General features: G+C 29.4%; 1 protein-coding gene across 1 annotated transcript; it reads left to right on the top strand.

Moving 5' to 3' along the window:
- The first annotated feature begins 11,128 nt into the window (after nucleotides 1–11,128).
- Nucleotides 11,129–12,810, top strand: LOC119612353 (UDP-glycosyltransferase UGT5-like). Its single transcript, XM_037968156.1, has 2 exons — nucleotides 11,129–11,440; nucleotides 11,503–12,810. Exons 1-2 carry the CDS (start codon nucleotides 11,188–11,190, stop codon nucleotides 12,801–12,803), a joined length of 1,554 nt encoding a protein of 517 aa, XP_037824084.1. The 5' UTR covers nucleotides 11,129–11,187; the 3' UTR covers nucleotides 12,804–12,810.
- Nucleotides 12,811–25,274: the final 12,464 nt, after the last annotated feature.

Here is a 25,274-nt window from a genome sequence, read left to right as displayed (position 1 = left end):
TAGGCATATTAAAATGCTTTAAAAAACACTAAAAGAGCCACACTTGTTTAACCAAAATCACAAGACACTTATAAAACTTATGAAAATACTAAAAATTGCCCGGCTTTTTTGTTGTTGTATTTTTTCCACAATTTTCACTAATATTTTAACATGAGCTTGTGAAAACACTTAGTTGAACATATTAAAACACTAACAGGGCCACACTTTGGACAGAAACAAACAAAAAGACTGCATTAAGAAGAAGCTATTTAAACATGATTAGATTTGCTTTGCTTTATTTGTTGTTGTTGCTATTTCTTTTACTATTTTACTACAAACTTACACTTTTTAGTTGCCTTTCATGGCAACAACAACAACAATCCCTGATACTGAAAAGCAACAACCATTAACAACATCAGGTCTTAAAACTGCCATGAAAAGTTATTTTTTAGAATTTTCGATTTTAACTTTAATAAAACACTTTTTTTAAACAAATATTAACATTTTTTTATAAACTTTTACTTTATTATTAAAATTGGTTTTTTTTACCAATTTTTTCACAATTAATAAAATTTTGTTCCTTTTTCTTTAAAGTAACGCGTCAAACTAAAGTAAATTGTAGAAAAAGAGGAAGCAATTGCAGGCTAATGCAAAAACAATCAGAAATAGGGAAGAGTTTCAGGGAGAGTGGGAGAGTATGCAAATTAATAGGGAGTTAGAGAGAGTATTAGTAAAAAAAAAAGGTAAACAATGCAATTTAGTAACAAATGCAGGCTTTGCCAAAAACAATAACAACTAATAAGAAGAAGAAGAGTTTGTTTACTTTAGTTTTTAAAGGAGAGTTTAAGAAAAAGGTAAACAAAGGGAAAATAAATTGTGTGTAATTTACAATAACAACTTGTGATTGATAGATTGTTGTTATTGTTTTGCTATCATGCAACGATTTGAATTTTATGGTTGTTTAGTGATTAGTAGTTTTTTAAAAATAGTAGCTTAACAAAAAGGCTAATAACTTGTAAACTATAGCTTAGATTTTAATAAAATTTGAGAGAATTATAGTAAACAAGTTAAGGTTTAATATTGTGGTTAAATATTCTAATAAATGTGCTTATTAAAGGAGTTATCAGGCCTTAAACTTTTATAACTAAATATAAAATAGACCTTTCGCTAAAGTTCATTAGCAGGGAAACCAAAAATATGCTCTTAAATAAAGTGTTTTGAGTGCTTGACATATTGTATTTATAGCTTCTAAACTGAAATTTTAAACAAGATCATTGCATTGCTTAGAAGGAGTCTAGTCATGACTTACAAATAATATATTATTTAAGAACTTACTTGACATAATATTTTCGCACTTTGTTTTTTTCCCCATCAACAGGCGATTGTAGTAAGTACTTACCTAACTTACTATTTGTAAGCGAGAGTGGTAAGTACTTGCCTGCAATGTTAAAATAATGACTTAAAATGACATTTCAAGGTAAGTTTTTGCTGGGAATATTGAAAAGATCTTTGAAGTATGTTAAGTTTTCGGATTTAATGTAACTGCTAGTCCTTTATTTGATTTCTAAAAAAACTGTATGTTAAAATCTCGTCATTTCATTTTAGTTTTCGAATAAAATTATTAAGTTTTAAGTAAAATTAAAATATGTTTAATATTTTATATGTATTTTTTAAATCTAAAACAGATTTTTTTACAAATTTATGTAAATTTATATATTTTCGAAAGCCCAACTTAAAAATTGTAAAATTATTTAATGTAATTAACCCTAAAAAGGTAATTGTTTATATTTACACTACTATTTATATATTAATATTCTTATCTAAAACTATTTAATAAAAAAAAAACTGAAAAAAATCTTTATTATAAAAACCCAATTCATTTATCCATAAACTACTTACAAAAAAAAACTTTATAAAAAAATCTTAAAATCTATCTAACAATCTATCAAATACAAAAAAATACCATTTAATCTAACACTAAACCAAAATATCTATATAAAAAGGATTTCTCTTCAAGAAACCCTTTATTAAACATTCTAGAATTATGCTGCAGGTTTTTATTTGTTGCATTTCTTTTGGTCTGAAATTCAAAAAATGAAAAACCCAAAAAATATCTTTCAATAAATAAACAAACAAAAATTAAAGCTAAATGTTACTAAATCTATATAATTATACAAAAAACAAAAACAAAACAAATTATATATTAACAAAAACAAAACATAAATCAAATTACATATTAAATAAATAAATTATATACAAAAAGGAAAAAAATTTAAGCATACAAAACATAGTTTAACATCTTATTGACGAAACTGATATGATAAATAAATCATAAAGAAAAAACAAAAAAACATTATCATGTATGAAAATAATATTTTAACAGTTAAGTTATATTAATTAAATAATTAATTAAAATAATTAAACAAAAACAACAAAAAACGCATGAAAAAATCATATTTGATCAAGGCGTAAAAACAACACACTTACACACACATACAACCAATTAGTTATTTAAGTATTCAAAATAATAAATAAAAAAATAATAATAATTATAATGAAAATGTGAAAATATTTCATAAATAAAATAAAAAAATCTTTAAAATGTATTAACGAAATAATGTTTTTATTTCAAAAACAAAGAGATAATTCAGGCAGCTTTTTTCTTCCATTCCACTTCTATATACGTGCCAGTATTCAGGTAAGTACAGTCTGCATTATTACATCAAACAATAGACCAGACCATAGATCATACAATGGGCTAGATTATAGACTAAAATTTAGTCCGGCCTATAGACTAGACTATAGACTAGCCCATAGACTAAGCTATAGACTATACTATAGACTAGAATATAGACTATAGATATAAACAAGACTATAGACTAGACTATAGACTAGCCTATAGACTAGCCTATAGACTAGACTATAGAATAGACTATAGATTAGAATATAGACAAGACTATAGACTAGACTATAGACTAGACTATAGACTAGACTAAAGACTAGACTATAAACTAGACTATAGACTAGACTATAGGCTATAGAGTCTATTCTATAGGATAGTCTATAGGCTAGCCTATAGTCTAGCCTATAGACTAGACTATTGACTAGACTATAAACTAGACTATAGATTAGACTATAGACTAGAATATAGACTAGACTATAGACTAGACTATAGACTAGACTATAGACTAGACTATAGACTGGACTATAGTTTAGCCTATAGACTAGACTATTGACTAGACTATAAACTAGACTATAGACTAGACTATAGACTAGAATATAGACTAGACTATAGACTAGACTATAGACTAGACTATAGACTAGACTATAGACTAGACTATAGACTAGACTATAGACTAGACTATAGACTAGACTATAGACTAGACTATAGACTAGACTATAGACTAGACTATAGACTAGACTATAGACTAGACTATAGACTAGACTATAGACTAGCCTATAGACTAGACTATAGACTAGACCATAGACTAGACTATAGACTAGCCTTTAGATTGGCCTATAGACTAGACTATAGACTGGACTATAAACTAGCCTATAGACTAGACTATAGACTAGACTATAGATTAGATTATAGACTAGACTATAGACTAGACTATAGACTAGACTATAGACTACACTATAGTCTAGACTATATACTAGACTATAGACTAGACTATAAACTAGACTATAGACTATGCTATAGACTAAACTATAGACTAGACTATAGACTAGAATATAGACAAGAATATAGATTAGACTATAGACTAGATTATAGACTAGACTATAGACTAGACTATAGACTAGACTATAGACTAGACTATAGACTAGACTAGACTATAGACTATACTATAGACTAGACTATAGACTAGACTATACACTAGACTATAGACTAGACTATAGACAAGACTATAGAATAGACTATAGACTAGAGTATAGACTAGACTATAGACTAGACTATAGACTAGACTATAGACTAGACTATAGACTAGACTATAGACTAGACTATAGACTAGACTATAGACTATACTATAGACTAGACTATAGACTAGACTAGACTAGACTATAGACTAGACTATAGACTAGACTATAGACTAGACTATAGACTAGACTATAGACTAGACTATAGACTAGACTATAGACTAGACTATAGACTAGACTAGACTAGACTATAGACTATAGACTAGACTATAGACTAGACTATAGACTAGACTATAGACTAGACTATAGACTAGACTATAGACTAGACTATAGACTAGACTATAGACTAGACTATAGACTAGACTATAGACTAGACTATAGACTAGACTATAGACTAGACTATAGACTAAACTATAGACTAGACTATAGACTAGACTATAGACTAGACTATAGACTAGACTAGACTAGACTAGACTATAGACTAGACTAGAATATAGACTAGACTATAGACTAGTCTATAGCCTAGACTATAGACTAGACTATAGACTATTCTATAGACTAGACTATAGACTATTCTATAGACTAGACTATAGACTATTCTATAGACTAGACTATAGACTAGTCTATAGACTAGACTATAGGCTAGACTATAGACTAGACTATAGACTAGACTATAGACTAAGCTATAGACTAGGCTATAGACTAGACTATAGACCAGACTATAGACTAGACTATAGACTAGACTATAGACCAGACTATAGACTAGACTATAGACTAGACTATAGACTAGACTATAGACTAGACTATAGACTTGACTATAGACTAGACTATAGACTAGACTATAGACTAGACTATAGACTAGTCTATAGACTAGACTATAGACTAGACTACAGACTAGACTACAGACTAGACTACAGACTATACTATAGACTATACTATAGACTAGACTATAGACTAGACTAAAGACTAGACTATAGACTAGACTATAGACTAGACTATAGACTAGACTATAGACTAGACTATAGACAAGACTATAGACTAGACTATAGACTAGACTATAGACAAGACTATAGACTAGACTATTGACTAGACTATAGACTAGACTATAGACAAGACTATAGACTAGACTATAGACTAGACTATAGACAAGACTATAGACTAGACTATAGACTAGACTATATACTACACTATTGACTTTATTTCCCTTTTACTTTTACGCAGGCCAAGATTTCTAATACCAAGTTTTTTTGTATTTTTCGTAATTACATACATTCTTATCCTTTATTTACATTAAAAACAGTTTAAAAATAAAGAAAAGTATTTTAAACAATTACTATTTAATTAAACTGCTTAATTTACAAAAACACCTCCTGCCTCCTTATTTCTCTTTTTATCAAAAATATTAACTGTTGACTAATTTATCCAACTCTACTAATGTCACTATATTTTTGCATTTATTACTCCTAATATAATATTAATAACAACAACAATGGCAATGACAACTACTATTCCTTCTACTTACTGCCATTCTTCTTTAGTTTGTTGGAAATTCTAAAAGTGGCCGGTTGTTGTGAAGAATAATTGTCGTTTTAAAATTAATCTAACGCGTAAAATAATAGTTTTCTTGAAAATATTTTTGCATTTATTTGTTCTTTAATAAAGGCTTAATAGTTTTATATAAAAATATCCATGAAAAGTGTTAAATTAATATGAGAAAAAAGTGTTAGAAAGTTAGTAAAAAATTGCCAAAAAAATATGTAAAGCAAGATGAAAAAAAATATTTTGGCGGCAGGTTTTTGTGTTGTTGTTGCTTTTGTTTATATTTGCCTAAAAGCAACAAGAAGAAAAAAATGAGTGCAAATCAAGTGAGAGAGTGCAAGTGGGAGAATGTATATAAGTGCATAAACATATTGTTGTTTTTGGTAAACAGCCCTTTCACTAATAAAAGATATAAAATGGTTTAATAAATATGTATTATTAGAATTAATATTTACATCAGAGATGGCAAATGCAGTGTTATAGTAATTTTGCAGTATTTGCTGGATTTTCAACTATTTGTTAAAGGTGAGTTTTTATATGTTTAATTAATTAAATAAAACATTCCATGATATCTAAATTGACCAGATTATAGATTAGACTACTGTCCAGAGAAAAGTTTGCACTAAAGAGTAGACTAGGTTATAGACAAGCCTATAGTCCGGACTATTGAGTAGACTGGGCTATAAACTAGACTATAGCACAGATTAAACACTACACTATAGTCCAGGGAACTAATATACATTGGGTATAACTCTCCAATTTTGACAAAAATTTTACCATTTATAGACGTTTTAATTCTATGATTTATGATATATGTACATATGTCTTTTGGTCAACAAATGTATAGTTATGGATTTATAGACCTTCAAAGTTATATACATATATATATTTTTTCTATTTAAGAACCGATCCGGACAATATATACATCATTAGAAAGAGCTTTGAAATACCTTTCCAACGATATATAATATATATATAACGTTACAGATAAATATTGGAAAAATTGTAGAAGAGATTTCAAGCTCTCATTTGATGTATGGATATACAGTATTGTTCGAAACCTAAGCAACTTTTTTGGCATTGTAAACAAAGTGCTATATTTTCTATTTTAATTGATTTATTCAAAATTTAATAATTTATAATAATAACATTATGTGTCTACATTATAATAACAACAACAAAAGTTTATTTCCATTTCGCTGTGAGTTAAAAGAAAATAATAACTGAATTAACTCCATAAATAGCTGTTCGAAACTTAAGCAACTTTTTTATCTTCTTATGAAAATCTTTGGTCCTTTTGAGTTCCAAACACCTTTATGGAATAGATTAGTTACTAGTGTAGTTCGTAATGAATCCCAATCGAATTTTAAGCCATTCGACAGCTGTAATGTTTTCTAAAACTGCGAGTTTCGAGCCAGCGCTTCAGAATGCCGAACAGCATCTCTAAGGGGCTTGAGTCAGGAGATTTTGATGGACAATCAAATAATTTGGGTCCCATTATACGATAACTACTCTTACATCAACTTTGCCAAAGGTTTTGGGTCATTATCTTGCTGAAAATCGCAATAAAATAAGTTGTTCTGTTCAATGTACTTAATCCTACGGTTCATTTTGTTGGCTAAAAATGTCCCAGAAAGTAAAACAATCCAATTTTATTTGTATTTCAACATCAGGACTTACTCTACTCACTAAAAATCTTGCCCACAACCTTAATTGTTTGACCTCCATGCTTTTTTAAGTCTTTGATGTACGATGATGTAACCGCATATGAATCCCGCAGTGACATGGCACAGAGATTACTTAAAGAAATTCGATTTTTTCAAAAATTTTGTACAATAGAATATTGAAATAGATTACGCAAGACTAATAAAAACAGTTTCATTTACAAACGGGTCCACATTTTCCTTCTTAAATTCAAACAGAGTATGCGAGGCTCAAAGGCTGAAGGAAATATTATAACATATCCTTTTAGTGAAGGCCCAATAATGAATGGAGAGCAAAAATTTAAGGTTGTGGCCATGATTTTTGAAGAGGGTTAGTTCTAATGTTGAAACACAAACAGAGTTGGATTGTTTTTCTTCTTGGGACGTTTTTCGCCAACAAAATGAATTATATGACTGACAACAACTTACTTTATTGCGATTTTCAGCATGATAATGAACCAAAACCTTTGGCAAAGTTGATCTAAGAGTAGTTATCGAGTAATGGGACCCAAATTATTTGATTGTCCATCAAAATATCCCGGCTCAAGTCCCTTAGAGATGCTGTTCGGCATTCTGAAGCGGTGGGTCGAAACTAGCAGTTTTAGAAAACATTGTAGCTTGCGAATGGCTTAAAATCCGCTTGGGATTCATTACGAACTACACTAGTAACTAATCTATTCCATAAAGGTGTTTGGAACTAAAAAGGACCAAAGATTTTCATAAGAAGATCAAAAAGTTGCTTAAGTTTCGAACAGCTATTTATGGAGTTAGTTCAGTTATTATTTTCTTGTAACTCACGGCGAAATGGAAATAAACTTTTGTTGTTGTTATTATAATGTATGTATTAATGTATTATCAATTATACAATTTTGAATAAATCAATTAAAATAGAAAATATAGCACTTTGTATACAATGCCAAAAAAAGTTGCTTAGGTTTCGAACAATACTGTAGGTATACTAATATCTTAATAAATATAGACGATATTGTAGTTGGAATAAAGCAATGTACCTAAAATTAATGCTTTTTATTCGATATTAGTATTGTTGACTAGACTATAGACTAGATTATAGACTAGACTAGACTAGACTAGACTAGACTAGACTAGACTAGACTATAGACTAGACTATAGACTAGACTATAGACTAGACTATAGATTAGACTATAGACTAGATTATAGACTAGACTATAGACTAGACTATAGACTAGACTATAGACTAGACTAGACTATAGACTAGACTATAGACTAGACTATAGATTAGACTATAGACTAGACTATAGACTAGACTATAGACTAGACTATAGACTGGACTATAGACTAGACTATAGACTAGACTATAGACTAGACTAGACTATAGACTAGACTATAGACTAGACTATAGATTAGACTATAGAGACTATAGACTAGACTATAGACTAGACTATAGACTAGACTATAGACTAGACTATAGACTAGACCATAGACTATAGACTAGACTATAGACTAGACTATAGACTAGACTATAGACTAGACTAGACTATAGACTGGACTATAGACTAGACTATAGACTAGACTATAGACTAGACTATAGACTAGACTATAGACTAGACTATAGACTAGACTATAGACTAGACTATAGACTAGACTATAGACTAGACTATAGACTAGACTATAGACTAGACTATAGACTAGACTATAGACTAGACTATAGACTAGACTATAGACTAGACTATAGACTAGACTATAGACTAGACTATAGACTAGACTATAGACTAGACTATAGACTAGACTATAGACTAGACTATAGACTAGACTATAGACTAGACTATAGACTAGACTATAGACTAGACTATAGACTAGACTATAGACTAGACTATAGACTAGACTATAGACTAGACTATAGACTAGACTATAGACTAGACTATAGACTAGACTATAGACTAGATATAGACTAGACTATAGACTAGACTATAGACTAGACTATAGACTAGACTATAGACTAGACTATAGACTAGACTATAGACTAGACTATAGACTAGACTATAGACTAGACTATAGACTAGACTATAGACTAGACTATAGACTAGACTATAGACTAAACTATAGACTAGACTATAGACTAGACTATAGACTAGACTATAGACTAGACTAGACTATAGACTAGACTATAGACTAGACTATAGACTAGACTATAGACTAGACTATAGACTAGACTATAGACTAGACAATAGACTAGACTATAGACTAGACTATAGACTAGACTATAGACTAGACTATAGACTAGACTATAGACTAGAATATAGACTAGACTATAGACTAGACTATAGACTAGACTATAGACTAGACTATAGACTAGACTATAGACTAGACTATAGACTAGACTATAGACTAGACTATAGACTAGACTATAGACTAGACTATAGACTAGACTATAGACTAGACTATAGACTAGACTATAGACTAGACTATAGACTAGACTAAGACTAGACTATAGACTAGACTATAGACTAGACTATAGACTAGACTATAGACTAGACTATAGACTAGACTATAGACTAGACTATAGACTAGACTATAGACTAGACTATAGACTAGACTATAGACTAGACTATAGACTAGACTATAGACTAGACTATAGACTAGACTATAGACTAGACTATAGACTAGACTATAGACTAGACTAGACTATAGACTAGACTATAGTTCAGACTATGGGCTTTACTACAAGTCAGACTATAGACTAGGCTATAGGCTAGATTATAGTACAGACATATACTAGACACTTAAGTTCAGAATTCAGACTAGACTAAAGACTACACTATAGTCCAGACTACAGAATTCACTGTAGTCCAAAATATAAACTAATCTAGACTATAGACTTCTTTATAATACAGTTTATAGACTACTCCATAGTCCGTACTGTATACTAAACTATAGTTCAAAATATAAATTACATATATATAAATTACACTATAGTCCAGATTATAGAAAAGCTATAGTCAAGATTATAGACAGACCCTAGTCAAAACAATGGACTTCACCATAGTCCAGACTATAGACTATGCTCTAGTCCGAACTAAAGACTACTAGATTATAAGTATTCTATAATCTATAGACTGCACTATAGTCCAGACTATAGACTAAACTATAGACTAAACCACAGCCTAGGCTATAGACTATAATATAGTCAAGACTATATATAGGCTACACTATAGTCCATACCATATACAGATTGGGAGTAAAAATTTTTGAATCTATTATTTGCAAAAATTAATTTAAATTTAATTTAAAGAAATCACAAATATTTAGTACATTTTTATTATATTCAAATACATATTCTAAATGATAAGGCACACGCTTCAGTGCGCAAAATTTTCATATATAAAGGTAAGGCGTTCGCTGAACTTTTTTTAGCTAGAATAAATCGGTTATAAAACAATTTCACATTATGATCTGCCGTATTATTATTTCTGAAAGAGATTTTTTTTGGTGAAATATAGCTTTTCTTAAAAAAAAAAAACAAATATCAGACAAATGACTCGGTTAATAAACGTCACTAAATACTATACATTTTATGTTCGTATAATTACAGATAGAAATAGATAAGAATTTTATCAGTTTCAGAAATATTTTTGAAAGAATTAGGGGTTGCAAGAGGTATTTTAAGTTAAAAATATATTAACCCATATTTTCATCAAGTTCAGTTATAATTTAACTTTAAGATATATTGACAGTTCTCTTACAAAAATTGTCTAACTGAAAGAATAACTACCAGTTAAACGATAACTGGAGGTGGTGACAATGGGGGTAAATATAGAAATTTTGGCTTACACCTGTGACTTTTTTCGTATTACTATATATTGAAATTCCTATAATGTCGGTATTAACAAATCTGATTTTGAAAACCCTATATTGGGTGCAATGAGATTCATTCTAAATTGTTTTAATCAAATGTAATGCATTGTAAAAAGTGAGATTAATTTTCCCTTTCAGTTAGATTAAACATTTCGAGCTAAAAACAACGCAATTTAAATTATTTCTCTAAAATAAAACAATTTAATAAAAAAGAATGAGGTTAAATAAGAGATTTCTTATAATTTTTATAGAAATTTTCTTAAGTTTTATTAAAATCAATGAAAGTGCCAAGATACTAGCAGTTTTTCCATTTCCCGGTAGATCTCAATATATATTAGTGCAGCCGTACTTAAAAGCTTTGGCGCAAAGGGGTCATGAACTAACCGTTATTAATGCTTATCCCGGTAAAGAGAATATTAAAAATTATCGAGATATAGCGGTAATGGAAATTCATAATGTACAAGAATGTAAGCATCAGATCCATGTTAACAGTTTTCTCTATATCTTTCTTAACTATAACATTTTCTAGTTTTTGTTAATGGAGCTCAGGAGGAGCGTAATATGTGGAATGAACTTACTTTTCTTTCGGATTTCTTTACCAATGTTACTCTCACCGTTATGAAGAATCCTCAGGTACAAAATTTACTACAAATTGAAAGTTTTGATTTGATTATACTGGAATCCATTAATACCGATGCTTGGTATAGTTTTGGTGCACATTTTAAGGCCCCTATAATAGGTATATCTTCCTATGGCACTGATCCCATAATAGATGAACTTCTGGGTAATATTTCTCCCTTTACCTATGTACCTTTAATGTCTACCGGTTTCACTGAGCAAATGTCTTATAAAAATCGTATGCAAAACTTATTACAAAAAGTATTAGAACTAATACACAATCATTTGGTGCATGTACCTCGACATCAGCATATAGTGGATCGTTATATGCCCCATATTAAAGAACCCGTTTCTGAGCTGCGCCGCAATATGTCTCTCTTTCTAATGAATCAACATTTTTCCTTAAGTTCTCCCCGTTCGTATGTCACCAATATGATTGAAGTGGGTGGCATTCAAATACAGCATGAACCCAAACCTTTAACTGCAGAAATCAATGATTTCTTAAATAATTCCTCACAAGATGTTATCTATTTCTCCATGGGTTCTAATATCAAAAGTAAAGATTTTCCTTTGGAAACTTTACGCATTTTCAATGAGGTATTTGCCTCGTTACCTTATAAAATATTATGGAAATTTGAAAACCCTCAATTACCCGGAAAACCAAAAAATGTTTTAATCTCTCCCTGGTTCCCGCAGGGAGATATATTGGCTCATCCTAAAGTTAAACTTTTCATGTCACATGGCGGTCTTTTGTCTACATTTGAAACGGTATATCATGGTAAACCTATATTAGGACTGCCCGTATTTTTCGATCAACAACAGAATGTTAATAAAGCACAACAGCAGGGTTTTGCTTTGAGGCTGGATTTTGCCTCCTTCAGTCGGGAACAGCTGAAAAGTTCTATACTAGAAATGTTAAATAATCCCCAATATCGACAAAGAGCCAAAGAAATTTCCGTGAGGTACCACGATCAACCTATAAAACCCTTAGATTTGGCTATTTATTGGACGGAATATGTTTTAAGACATAATGGTGCTGCACATTTACAAAGTCCTGCTCAAAAAATGGGTTATTTCCAGAAACATGGTTTGGATGTTTTAGCCGGTTTAGGCTTAATGATATTAAGTGTTGTGATTTTCTTCAATTGGTTACTTCTTAAGATTTTGAAAGTAATTTTTGTCACAAATCCCATTAAAGTTAAAATAAATTAAAATAAAACATTTCGCTTTGAACTTATTAAACGAACTACGTATTTTATTTAACAATTATGTTATAAAGTTAACATAAAAGCTTTGTTATCAAAAGCTCTATCGAAAGAGGAATGTTATCTAAAGCACTTATGGGAAAATTAGTGATGGGATGTTCGAAATGAATATTTACTTAGAAAGGGAAAAAGACTTGGACTTCAAATAGACTGACCTGATCTAACTAACTACTAACTAACTAACTAACTAACTAACTAACTAACTAACTAACTAACTAACTAACTAACTAACTACTACTAACTAACTACTAACTAACTAACTAACTAACTACTAACTAACTAACTAACTAACTAACTAACTAACTAACTAACTAACTAACTAACTAACTAACTAACTAACTAACTAACTAACTAACTAACTAACTAACTAACTAACTAACTAACTAACTAACTAACTAACTAACTAACTAACTAACTAACTAACTAACTAACTAACTAACTAACTAACTAACTAACTAACTAACTAACTAACTAACTAACTAACTAACTAACTAACTAACTAACTAACTAACTAACTAACTAACTAACTAACTAACTAACTAACTAACTAACTAACTAACTAACTAACTAACTAACTAACTAACTAACTAACTAACTACTAACTAACTAACTAACTAACTAACTAACTAACTAACTAACTAACTAACTAACTAACTAACTAACTAACTAACTAACTAACTAACTAACTAACTAACTAACTAACTAACTAACTAACTAACTAACTAACTAACTAACTAACTAACTAACTAACTAACTAACTAACTAACTACTAACTAACTAACTAACTAACTAACTAACTAACTAACTAACTAACTAACTAACTAACTAACTAACTAACTAACTAACTAACTAACTAACTAACTAACTAACTAACTAACTAACTAACTAACTAACTAACTAACTAACTAACTAACTAACTAACTAACTAACTAACTAACTAACTAACTAACTAACTAACTAACTAACTAACTAACTAACTAACTAACTACTAACTAACTAACTAACTAACTAACTAACTAACTAACTAACTAACTAACTACTAACTAACTAACTAACTAACTAACTAACTAACTAACTAACTAACTAACTACTAACTAACTAACTAACTAACTAACTAACTAACTAACTAACTAACTAACTAACTAACTAACTAACTAACTAACTAACTAACTAACTAACTAACTAACTAACTACTAACTAACTAACTAACTAACTAACTAACTAACTAACTAACTAACTAACTAACTAACTAACTAACTAACTAACTAACTAACTAACTACTACTAACTAACTAACTAACTAACTAACTAACTAACTACTAACTAACTAACTAACTAACTACTAACTAACTAACTAACTAACTAACTAACTAACTAACTAACTAACTAACTAACTACTAACTAACTAACTAACTAACTAACTAACTAACTAACTAACTAACTAACTAACTAACTACTAACTAACTAACTAACTAACTAACTAACTAACTAACTAACTAACTAACTAACTAACTAACTAACTACTACTAACTACTAACTAACTAACTAACTAACTAACTAACTAACTAACTAACTAACTAACTAACTAACTAACTAACTAACTAACACTAACTAACTAACTAACTAACTAACTAACTAACTACTAACTAACTAACTAACTAACTAACTAACTAACTAACTAACTAACTAACTAACTAACTAACTAACTAACTAACTACTAACTACTAACTAACTAACTAACTAACTACTAACTAACTAACTAACTAACTAACTAACTAACTAACTAACTAACTAACTACTAACTAACTAACTAACTAACTAACTAACTAACTAACTAACTAACTAACTAACTACTAACTAACTACTAACTAACTAACTAACTAACTAACTAACTAACTAACTAACTACTAACTAACTAACTACTACTAACTACTACTAACTAACTAACTAACTAACTAACTAACTACTAACTAACTAACTAACTAACTAACTAACTAACTAACTAACTAACTAACTAACTAACTAACTAACTAAACTAACTAACTAACTAACTAACGAACTAACTAACTAACTAACTAACTAACTAACTAACTAACTAACTAACTAACTAACTAACTAACTAACTAACTAACTAACTAACTAACTACTACTAACTAACTAACTAACTAACTAACTAACTAACTAACTAACTAACTAACTAACTAACTAACTAACTAACTAACTAACTAACTAACTAACTAACTAACTAACTAACTACTAACTAACTAACTAACTAACTAACTAACTAACTAACTACTAACTAACTAACTAACTAACTAACTAACTAACTAACTAACTACTAACTAACTACATAACTAACTAACTAACTAACTAACTAACTACTAACTAACTAACTAACTAACTAACTAACTAACTAACTACTAACTAACTAACTAACTAACTAACTAACTAACTAACTAACTAACTAACTAACTAACTAACTACTAACTAACTACTACTAACTCTAACTAACTAACTAACTAACTAACTAACTAACTACTAACTAACTAACTAACTAACTAACTACTAACTAACTAACTAACTAACTACTAACTAACTAACTACTAACTAACTAACACTAACTAACTAACTAACTAACTAACTAACTAACTAACTAACTAACTAACTAACTAACTAACTAACTAACTAACTAACTAACTAACTACTAACTAACTAACAACTAACTACTAACTAACTACTAACTAACTAACTAACTAACTAACTAACTAACTAACTAACTAACTACTACTAGACTATACTATAGACTGGACTATAGACTGGACTATAGACTAGACTATAGACTAGACTATAGACTATGGACTAGACTATAGACTAGACTATAGGCTATAGACTAGACTATGGACTGGACTATAGACTAGACTATAGGCTATAGACTAGACTATGGACTGGACTATAGACTAGACTATGGACTAGACTGTAGACTAGACTGTAGACTAGACTATAGACTAGACTATAGACTAGACTATAGACTAGACTATAGACTAGACTATAGACTAGACTATAGACTAGACTATAGACTAGACTATAGACTAGACTATAGACTAGACTATAGACTAGACTAGACTATAGACTAGACTAGACTATAGACTAGACTATAGACTAGACTATAGACTAGACTATAGACTAGACTATACACTAGACTATAGACTAGACTATAGACTAGACTATAGACTAGACTATAGACTAGACTATAGACTAGACTATAGACTAGACTATAGACTAGACTATAGACTAGACTATAGACTAGACTATAGACTAGACTATAGACTAGACTATAGACTAGACTATAGACTAGACTATAGACTAGACTATAGACTAGACTATAGACTAGACTATAGACTAGACTATAGACTAGACTATAGACTAGACTATAGACTAGACTATAGACTAGACTATAGACTAGACTATAGACTAGACTCTGGATTAGACTGTAGACTAGACTATAGACTAGACTCTGAATTAGACTATAGACTAGACTATAGACTAGACTTTATACTAGACTATAGACTAGACTATAGACTAGACTTTAGACTAGACTATAGACTAGACTATAGACTAGACTTTAGACTAGACTATAGACTAGACTATATACTACACTATAGACTAGACTATAAACTATAGTTTATAGTATATTACAGACTAGAAAATAGGCTGCTCTAAAAGAGTACTAAATAAAAAGTACCACAAAATGTAAACCCATCACTGACATCAAGTTAAAATTGTTCAATGTTCACAACATGGCATAACTACAAAGGTGACTGTAATAAAGCAGCTGATTATTTTGTTATTTTTGTGAAGAGTAAAAACTTTTGACAGAAAGTTGTTATTGTTTACATGTTATACATGTTATTTGTTTACATATCATATGAAAATTTTGATAGTAATGTAATGCTAGTACAAAAGTAAAATACTTGTTGTTTTTATTGTAGTGATGCAGTCACCTCTCTAATTATGCCATGGTTGGCATGGAATTAAAAGCTTTTACTCCCCAAAACAATAAACAAAAACAAACATACGCATTAAATCTTAAAAAAGCTTTATTCTCACACTCTTTTTCTCTCTCTCTCTCTGATGTTAAAGGCTCACTAAAACAAGCTCCACAGAAATAAATACTAATAGAGTGAAGTGGAGTGTATTTCTTGGATACAATTTAGCATGTTTTGTGCTATTTTTGATATGAACGAAACAAACAAAACGACAACAACGACAAGTGGTGGCCAAAGAAAAATAACAAAACGTACAAACATAATAATAACACACAGATTTTTAGTTTAGTTTAGAATCAAACGTCAACGAGTAAGGTACGTGAGTGTTCGGCTATTTGATAGAGGCCATTTTGTTGATATTTATAAGATACAAAGTGTGTGTTTTTTTTTAAATTAATAACTAAGATACTTTACTTTTTGGTAACTGCAATCAAGTTGCGGCAACTTGAAAAAAAAAACAAAAAATTGCCTTAAAAAATGTTATAAAAATGAAATTATAAATATAGATTTGAGCAAAAAAAAAGTACAATAAATATATTGTAGCAAAATAAAAACGAAAATTGAAAAATATTATAGAAGAAACGTACAAAACAACAAACGCAAGAAGAAATGGAAAAATAAAAACAAAACGAAAATAAAATTTTAAAAGTGTGAACCCAAAAAAATAAAGAATTTATTTTAAACAAATTTTTAATAAATAAATAAAAAAAGTGTGGTGTTTAGTAAAATCAAAATAAAATTAATAAAATTTTATAAAAATTATTTTACTTTAAAAACCGTAAATTAAAGAGAAAAATACTTGAAATATTTTAAAAGATTTTAAACAAAGATATAAATTTTAGTGAATTTGGGGAAAAAACACAAATTTTATTTAAAAATATTTATACATTTTTGTTGTATTAAAAACCAAAAAGCCGCAAAAACCCAAACAGCTGACATACATTACTAACACCCAAAACCATAACCGTATTTCTTTTAAACAGCTATTTAAAAGAATTAATTCTTTTTTTTTGTATGCCCCCCACCTAAAACTAAAGAGAATTCTGTAAGTTTTCTTTTTTTTAAACAATTTGATCAGATATTCTAAAAAGCAAATTCTGTCAAAAATTTGATATCTAGATTGTAAATTGTCCCTCTATTTAAATCAATTTTGCTCCGACAATAAACTAATTTATAGTCCAGTATATAAATAGACTCTATAAATAACTATAGTCCAGACTAAAGACTAGAATATATTCCAGATCAAATACTAGACTTTAGACTAGAGCATAATGCAGACCAGACAGAGTAGATTACCTTCTATGAACTAGGCTATAGACTAGATTATAGTCCAGAATATAGACTAGACTATAGTCCCGACTATAGACTAAACTATAGTCCAGACTATAGACCAGACTATAGACTAGCGTCCAGACTATAGACTAGACTATAGTCCAGAATATAGACTAGACTAAAGTCCTGACTATTGACTAGATTTTATTAAAACTATAGATTATTCTATAATCCAAACTAAAACTATTCTATAGTCCAGATTATAGACTATTCTATAGATTATTCTATTTCTTGACCATAGGATTATTCTATGGTCCAGATTTTAAACAATTCGATAGTCTAGACTATAGACTATTCTATAGTCCAGATTATGGACTATTCTATAGTCCCGACTATGGACTATTCTATAGTCCAGACTATAGACTATTCTATAGTCCAAATTGTAGACTATTCTATAATCCAGACTATAGACTATTCTATAGTCCAGACTATAGTCCAGACTATAGACTAGACTATAGTCCAGACTATAGACTAGACTATAGTCCAGACTATAGACTAGACTATAGTCCAGACTATAGACTAGACTATAGTCCAGACTAATGACTAGACTATAGACTAGACTATAGACTAGACTATAGACTAGACTATAGTCCAGACTATAGACTAGACTATAGTCCAGACTATAGACTAGACTATAGTCCAGACTATAGACTAGACTATAGTACAGACTATAGACTATTCTATAGTCCAGACTATAGACTATTCTATAGTCCAGACTATATAATATTCTATAGTCCAGACTATAGAATATTCTATAGTCCAGACTATAGACTATTCTACAGTCCAGACTATAGACTATTCTACAGTCCAGACTATAGACTATTCTATAGTCCAGACTATAGACTGTTCTATAGTCCAGACTATAGACTGTTCTATAGTCCAGACTATAGACTGTTCTATAGTCCAGACTATAGACTGTTCTATAGTCCAGACTATAGACTATTCTATAGTCCAGATAAACTAGACTAGACTATAGTCCAGATAGACTAGACTAAAGTCCAGACTATAGACTAGACTAAAGTCCAGACCATAGACTAGACTAAAGTCCAGACTATAGACTAGACTATAGTCCAAACTATAGACTAGACTATAGTCCAAACTATAGACTAGACTATAGTCCAAACTATAGACTAGACTATAGTCCAAACTATAGACTAGACTATAGTCCAGACTATAGACTAGAATATAGTCCAGACTATATACTATAGGCTATAGTCCAGAATATAGAAAATAATATAGTCCAGAATATAGACAAGACTATAGTTCAGACTATAGACCAGACTATAGACCAGACTATAGACCAGACTATAGTCCAGACAATAGACTAGACTATAGTCCAGACTATAGACTATTCTATAGTCAAGACTATGGACTAGACTATTGTCCAGATAAACTAGACTAGACGATAGTCCAGGCAATAGACTAGACTATAGTCCAGACTATAGACTATTCTATAGTCCAAACTATAAAGTATTCTATAGTCCAGACTATAAAGTATTCTATAGTCCAGCCAATAGACTAGACTATAGTCCAGTTTATAGACTATTCTATAGTCCAGACTATGGAATATTCTATAGTCCAGACTATAGACTATTCTATAGTTCTGGCTATAGACTATTCTATAGTCCAGACTATAGACTATTCTATAGTCCAGACTATAGACTATTCTATAGTTCATACTATAGACCTTTCTATAGTCTAGACTATTGACTATGCTATAGACTATAGACTATTCTAAAGTCCAGACTATAAACTATTATAAAATCCAGACTACAGACTATTCTATAGTCCAGACTATAGACTATTCTATAGTCCAGACTATAGACTATTCTATAGTCCAGACTATAGACTATTCTATAGTCCAGACTATAGACTATTCTATAGTCCAGACTATAGACTATTCTATAGTCCAGACTATAGACTATTCTATAGTCCAGACTATAGACTATTCTATAGTCCAGACTATAGACTATTCTATAGTCCAGACTATAGACTATTCTATAGTCCAGACTATAGACTATTCTATAGTCCAGACTATAGACTATTCTATAGTCCAGACCATAGACTATTCTATAGTCCAGACTATAGACTATTGTATAGTGTAGACCATAGACTTTTCTATAGTCCAGACTATAGACTATTCTATAGTCCAGACTATAGACTATTCTATAGTCCAGACTATAGACTTTTCTATAGTCCAGTCTATAGACTTTTCTATAGACCAGACTATAGACTTTTCTATAGTCCATACTATAGACTATTCTATAGTCCAGACTATAGACTATTCTATAGTCCAAACTATAGACTATTTTATAGTCCAGACTATAGACTATTCTGTAGTCCACACTATAGACTATTCTATTGTCCGCACTATAGACTACTCTATAGTCCACAGTCTTTTCCATGGTCCAGACTGTAAACTGTTCTATTGTTTAGGCCATAAACTATTCTATAGTCGAGATTATAAACTAAACTATGAATATATTAGTCCAGGCTGTGTATTAAACTATAGTCCAGACTGTAGATAAGACTAGAGTCCACACTATGGACTAAACTATAGTTCAGACTATAGTCTACAATACTATACTTTACTGAGAGAAAAAAAAAAGCTATTGGTTATATTTTCGCCTAATATCGAGTGGTGAAGATTCAATTGCCGTGTGAACAACAGATTTTTGTTATATGACGAATACATTCCTTTCAAGCCCTGAACCACTTCACTCTTTTATACTTAATACTTAAATGTATTGGTATTTTATGACTGTTTGGCTCTTCTTGTTGTGAAGAGCCATAACCAACCCGTTCAGTAGTCGATGACTGCATAAGGTTTTTCGTTTTTATTAAGGCCAAGTTAATTGTTGATGTTGTTTACTATCTAAAAACAAAATCTAAATAAAATAATACAAAAATATTACAATATAACAATAACAATTTAACAAATGAAATTTAAATATTTGTAATAGAAATAAATACAAAAACAATTAATAACAATTGTTTATAAATTTTTTAAAGATTTTAATAATAAAAAAAGACTTATGTTAAAAAATAACAACAAATAAAAGTGAAAAATGTTTTTTTTTTTTTTTTTTGAACAACCTTGTTAATTGTTTAATGTTTTTTGTATTTGTTTCTTATCAATATTTTGAGAACAAAAATTCAAATTTTGTTTTAAAAACGGTTGTTTTTAGTTGTTAACAATTAATAAATTTAATTAAAATTATTTTAAATATGACAAGATTTACAGGGACTTGTTTAGTTTGTTTTATAGTTAAAACATCTTTCTTTTCTTTTCGTGTTTTATAACATATATAATTTCCGGTTTTGTTTTCAAACTGTCTAAATAAAAACTGATTCGTAACAAACAACGAAACGAAAAGCTTCCGTTGAAAAAAGTTTGAAAACCAGTTACTGGTTTAATAGAGTACACTGAAAGAAATTTTGTCCATTTAAATAACTTGCAACTCACATGTGTCGTCATTGTTCTATTTGTGGAAAACCATTATTGCAAATTAAATAATAAAATTATAATCATTATAAACTAAATAATAAATAAATTTCAAAAATGACACATTAAACAACACTTAAGAATGTTGTCGTCTGCCATCGGCAATATAACAATAGACCCTGAGAATGATAAGAATTTTTTTTTTTTATTATTAATATTTACAAATTTTATTAATATTTAATGTGATTAGACACAGAAATACTCATACATTCATATATTTTTGTTCTATTTATATAAACCTTACGTTTAAAGTAGTCACTAATAAATAATTAAGTAATTGAAATGTTTATTTATTGTCATCTATTCAAATCGAAATTGAGTGTTATCGTTTCATAAACATAAGTGGTTAAATGTCAGCAACGGAATTCTGTTTAATAAGACAATATAATACGAATCGAAAAGATAAACTAATTATGGAATAATTTAGAAAGACTTTAGTCCAGATAATGACCCTGAATATAGACTAGAATATAGTTCAAACTCAAAATTTTAACTTAGTTCAGACTAAAGCTCAGTATATAGACTAGACAATAGGTAAGACTATGGACTACATTAGAGTCCAGACTAAAATATTGCCCAGAACATAGACTAAACTATAGACCAAAACCTGTACTAAGCTACAGACTAAACTACAGTCTAGATTATAGACGAAACTATAGTCCTAACTATAGACTAAACTATACTCCTAACTATAGACTAAACTATAGTCCAGGCTATAGACTAAACTGTGGTCTAGACTATAGACTAAACTACAGTCCAGACTATAGAATAAACTATCGTCCAAACTATAGACTTAACTATAGTCCAGACTATTGACTAAACCATCGTCCAGACTATAGACTAAACTATAGTCCATACTATGGACTAAACTATATTCCATAGTCTAGACCTGTCTAGACTATACACTAAACTATAGTCTAGATTATAGAATAAACTATAGTCCAGACTGTAGAATAAATTATAGTCCAGACTATAGACTAAACCATAGTCTAGACTATAGACTAAACTATAGTCCAGACTATAGACTAAACTATAGTCCAGAATATAGACTAAACAATAGTCTAGAATATAGACTAAATTATAGTCTAGAATATAGACTAAACTATAGTCCAGACTATAGACTAAACTATAGTCCTGACTATAATCCAGACTATAGACTAAACTATAGTCCAGACTATAGACTAAACTATAGTTCAGATTATAGACTAAACTATAGTCAAGACTATGGTCTAAACTATAGTCAAGACTATGAACTTAACTATAGGCCAGACTATATACTAAACTATGGATTAAATTATAGTACAGGTTATGGGTTGAACTATAGTCCAGTCTTTAGACTAAACAATAGTCCAGATCAAAGACTCAACTATAGTCCAGACTATATATTAATTATGGTCCAGACTCCATACTAAATTATAGTCAAGACTATAGACTGAACTATAGTCCAGACTATGGACTAAACTATAGTCCTGACTATAGTCCAGTATAGACTAAGCTATAGTCCGAAATATAGACTAAACTATAGTCCAGGCTATAGACTAAATTATAGTCCAGACTATATATTAACTATGGTCCAGACTCCACACTAAACAATAGAATAAACTATAGTCCAAAGTATAGATTAAAGTATAGTCCAGAATTTACTATAGTCCAGACCATAGACTAAACTATAGTCCAGACCATAGACTAAACTATAGTCCAGACTATAGACTAAACTATAGTCCTGACTATAGTCCAGACTATAGACTAAACTATAGTCCAGAATATAGACTAAACTATAGTCCAGGCTATAGACTAAACTATAGTCTGGACTATAGACTAAACTATAGTCCAGACTACAGACTAAATTATAGTCCAGACTATAGAATATATTATAGTCCAGACTATAGAATAAACTATAGTCCAGACTATAGACTTAACTATAGTCCAGACAATAGACTAAACTATAGTCCAGACTATAGTCTTAACTATAGACCGAACTGTAGAGTAAACTATAGTCCAGGTTATAGAATTAATTATGGTCCAGACTATAAAATAAACTGTAGTCTAAACTATAGACTAAACTATAGTGCGGACTATTGATTAAGCTATAGTACGGACTGTGGATTGAATTATAGTTCAGTCCAGCCTATAGGCTAAACTATAATCTGGACTATGAATTAAACCATAGTCCAGACACACTATAGACTAAACTATAGTCCAGGATATAGATTGAACTTTAGTTTAGACTATGGATTAATCTATAGTACAGACTATAAACTAAACCATAGTCCAGAGTGTATACTGAACTAAATTCCATGCAACAACTAATCTATTATCCAGACACTATAGAAGAGGCTCTAGTCTAGATTATAGTCCAGACTATAAACTGATCTATAATCCAGACTATAAAGTAAACTACAGTTCATACTATAAACTAACTATAGTTCAGATTATAGGTTAGAGTTTAATTCAGACTCTAGTCTATACTGTAGTTTGTACTATATACTAGGTTTGGGTCCATATTATGGGCTAGACTGTAGACCAAATATCTAGACTTTAGTCTAGACCTTTGTTCATACTATTCTCTAGATTATAAAGATACTTTGAACTAAATTGAAGTCCAGATGATACACCAATGAGTCAACTAAACTAAAGTCAGGACTATGAAATAGTCTATATTCCAGGCTATGGACTGGACTAGAAGCCAGACTATGGACCAAGTAGAAGGAATATTCCTTCTGTTTCAAGTTTGAGCATCAATATGAATACTTCAGCTACGTTGAGCTACTTTATATGGTGGAGGGTATAAAATGATCGGTTCAACCGATAACTTAACTTGTTTCTCAACTTTGTAAAAAACTACAACAACAACAAAAACACTCTAATTAATTCTTGTTTTTCTTATATTTTATTTTAGTAAATTTTACACTTTAGGTAAAATTCTATATAGAGCAACTTTACTCGCAATTAAACGAATTAGAAAATTATTTTTCAAAAAGTGCGTATATAATATAAAATATATATATTTTGCTAAATTTTCATACATACACTCTAGACAAACACATAAAAACAAATTTACAATTGTATATACATATATTGCTAAATAATATTTTTAATATTTTTGCCAATTTTTTTTGTTTGTGTTTTTTTATCTTTATCTTCTTTGTTTTTGCTTACTTTTCTATTATAAATATTTTTTTGGCAGACAATTTGGCTTAGATTTCTTTTATGGAATTAAAAGAAAATAATTAATGAAATATTTATTTCTCTCTCTCGCAACGAAAACAAAATTTAATAAAGTGTTTTAATAAAAAAAAAAAAAAAAAAAAAAACAAAATTGGTAAAAAAAACGTTAAAGTATTTAACAAGTTTTAATGGCTAATAACTTAATATAACAAAAAACAACAACAACAAATTAACCTAATTACACTGAAACAAATTTTAAACCAAAACCTTTCAAATCTAATAATTTTAAAGAATTTTTTTTAATTTTGCTTTTTATTTCATTTATAATTTAATAAAAATAACAAAAAATTTAAAAAATACACTTAAAA

The sequence above is a fragment of the Lucilia sericata genome, unplaced genomic scaffold (assembly GCF_015586225.1).
Source record: "Lucilia sericata isolate MDLA Ls3-8-SP2 unplaced genomic scaffold, ASM1558622v1 Contig001659F_arrow, whole genome shotgun sequence".
Classification (NCBI taxonomy): domain Eukaryota; kingdom Metazoa; phylum Arthropoda; class Insecta; order Diptera; family Calliphoridae; genus Lucilia; species Lucilia sericata.
This window is presented reverse-complemented; position numbering and strand designations above follow the sequence as displayed.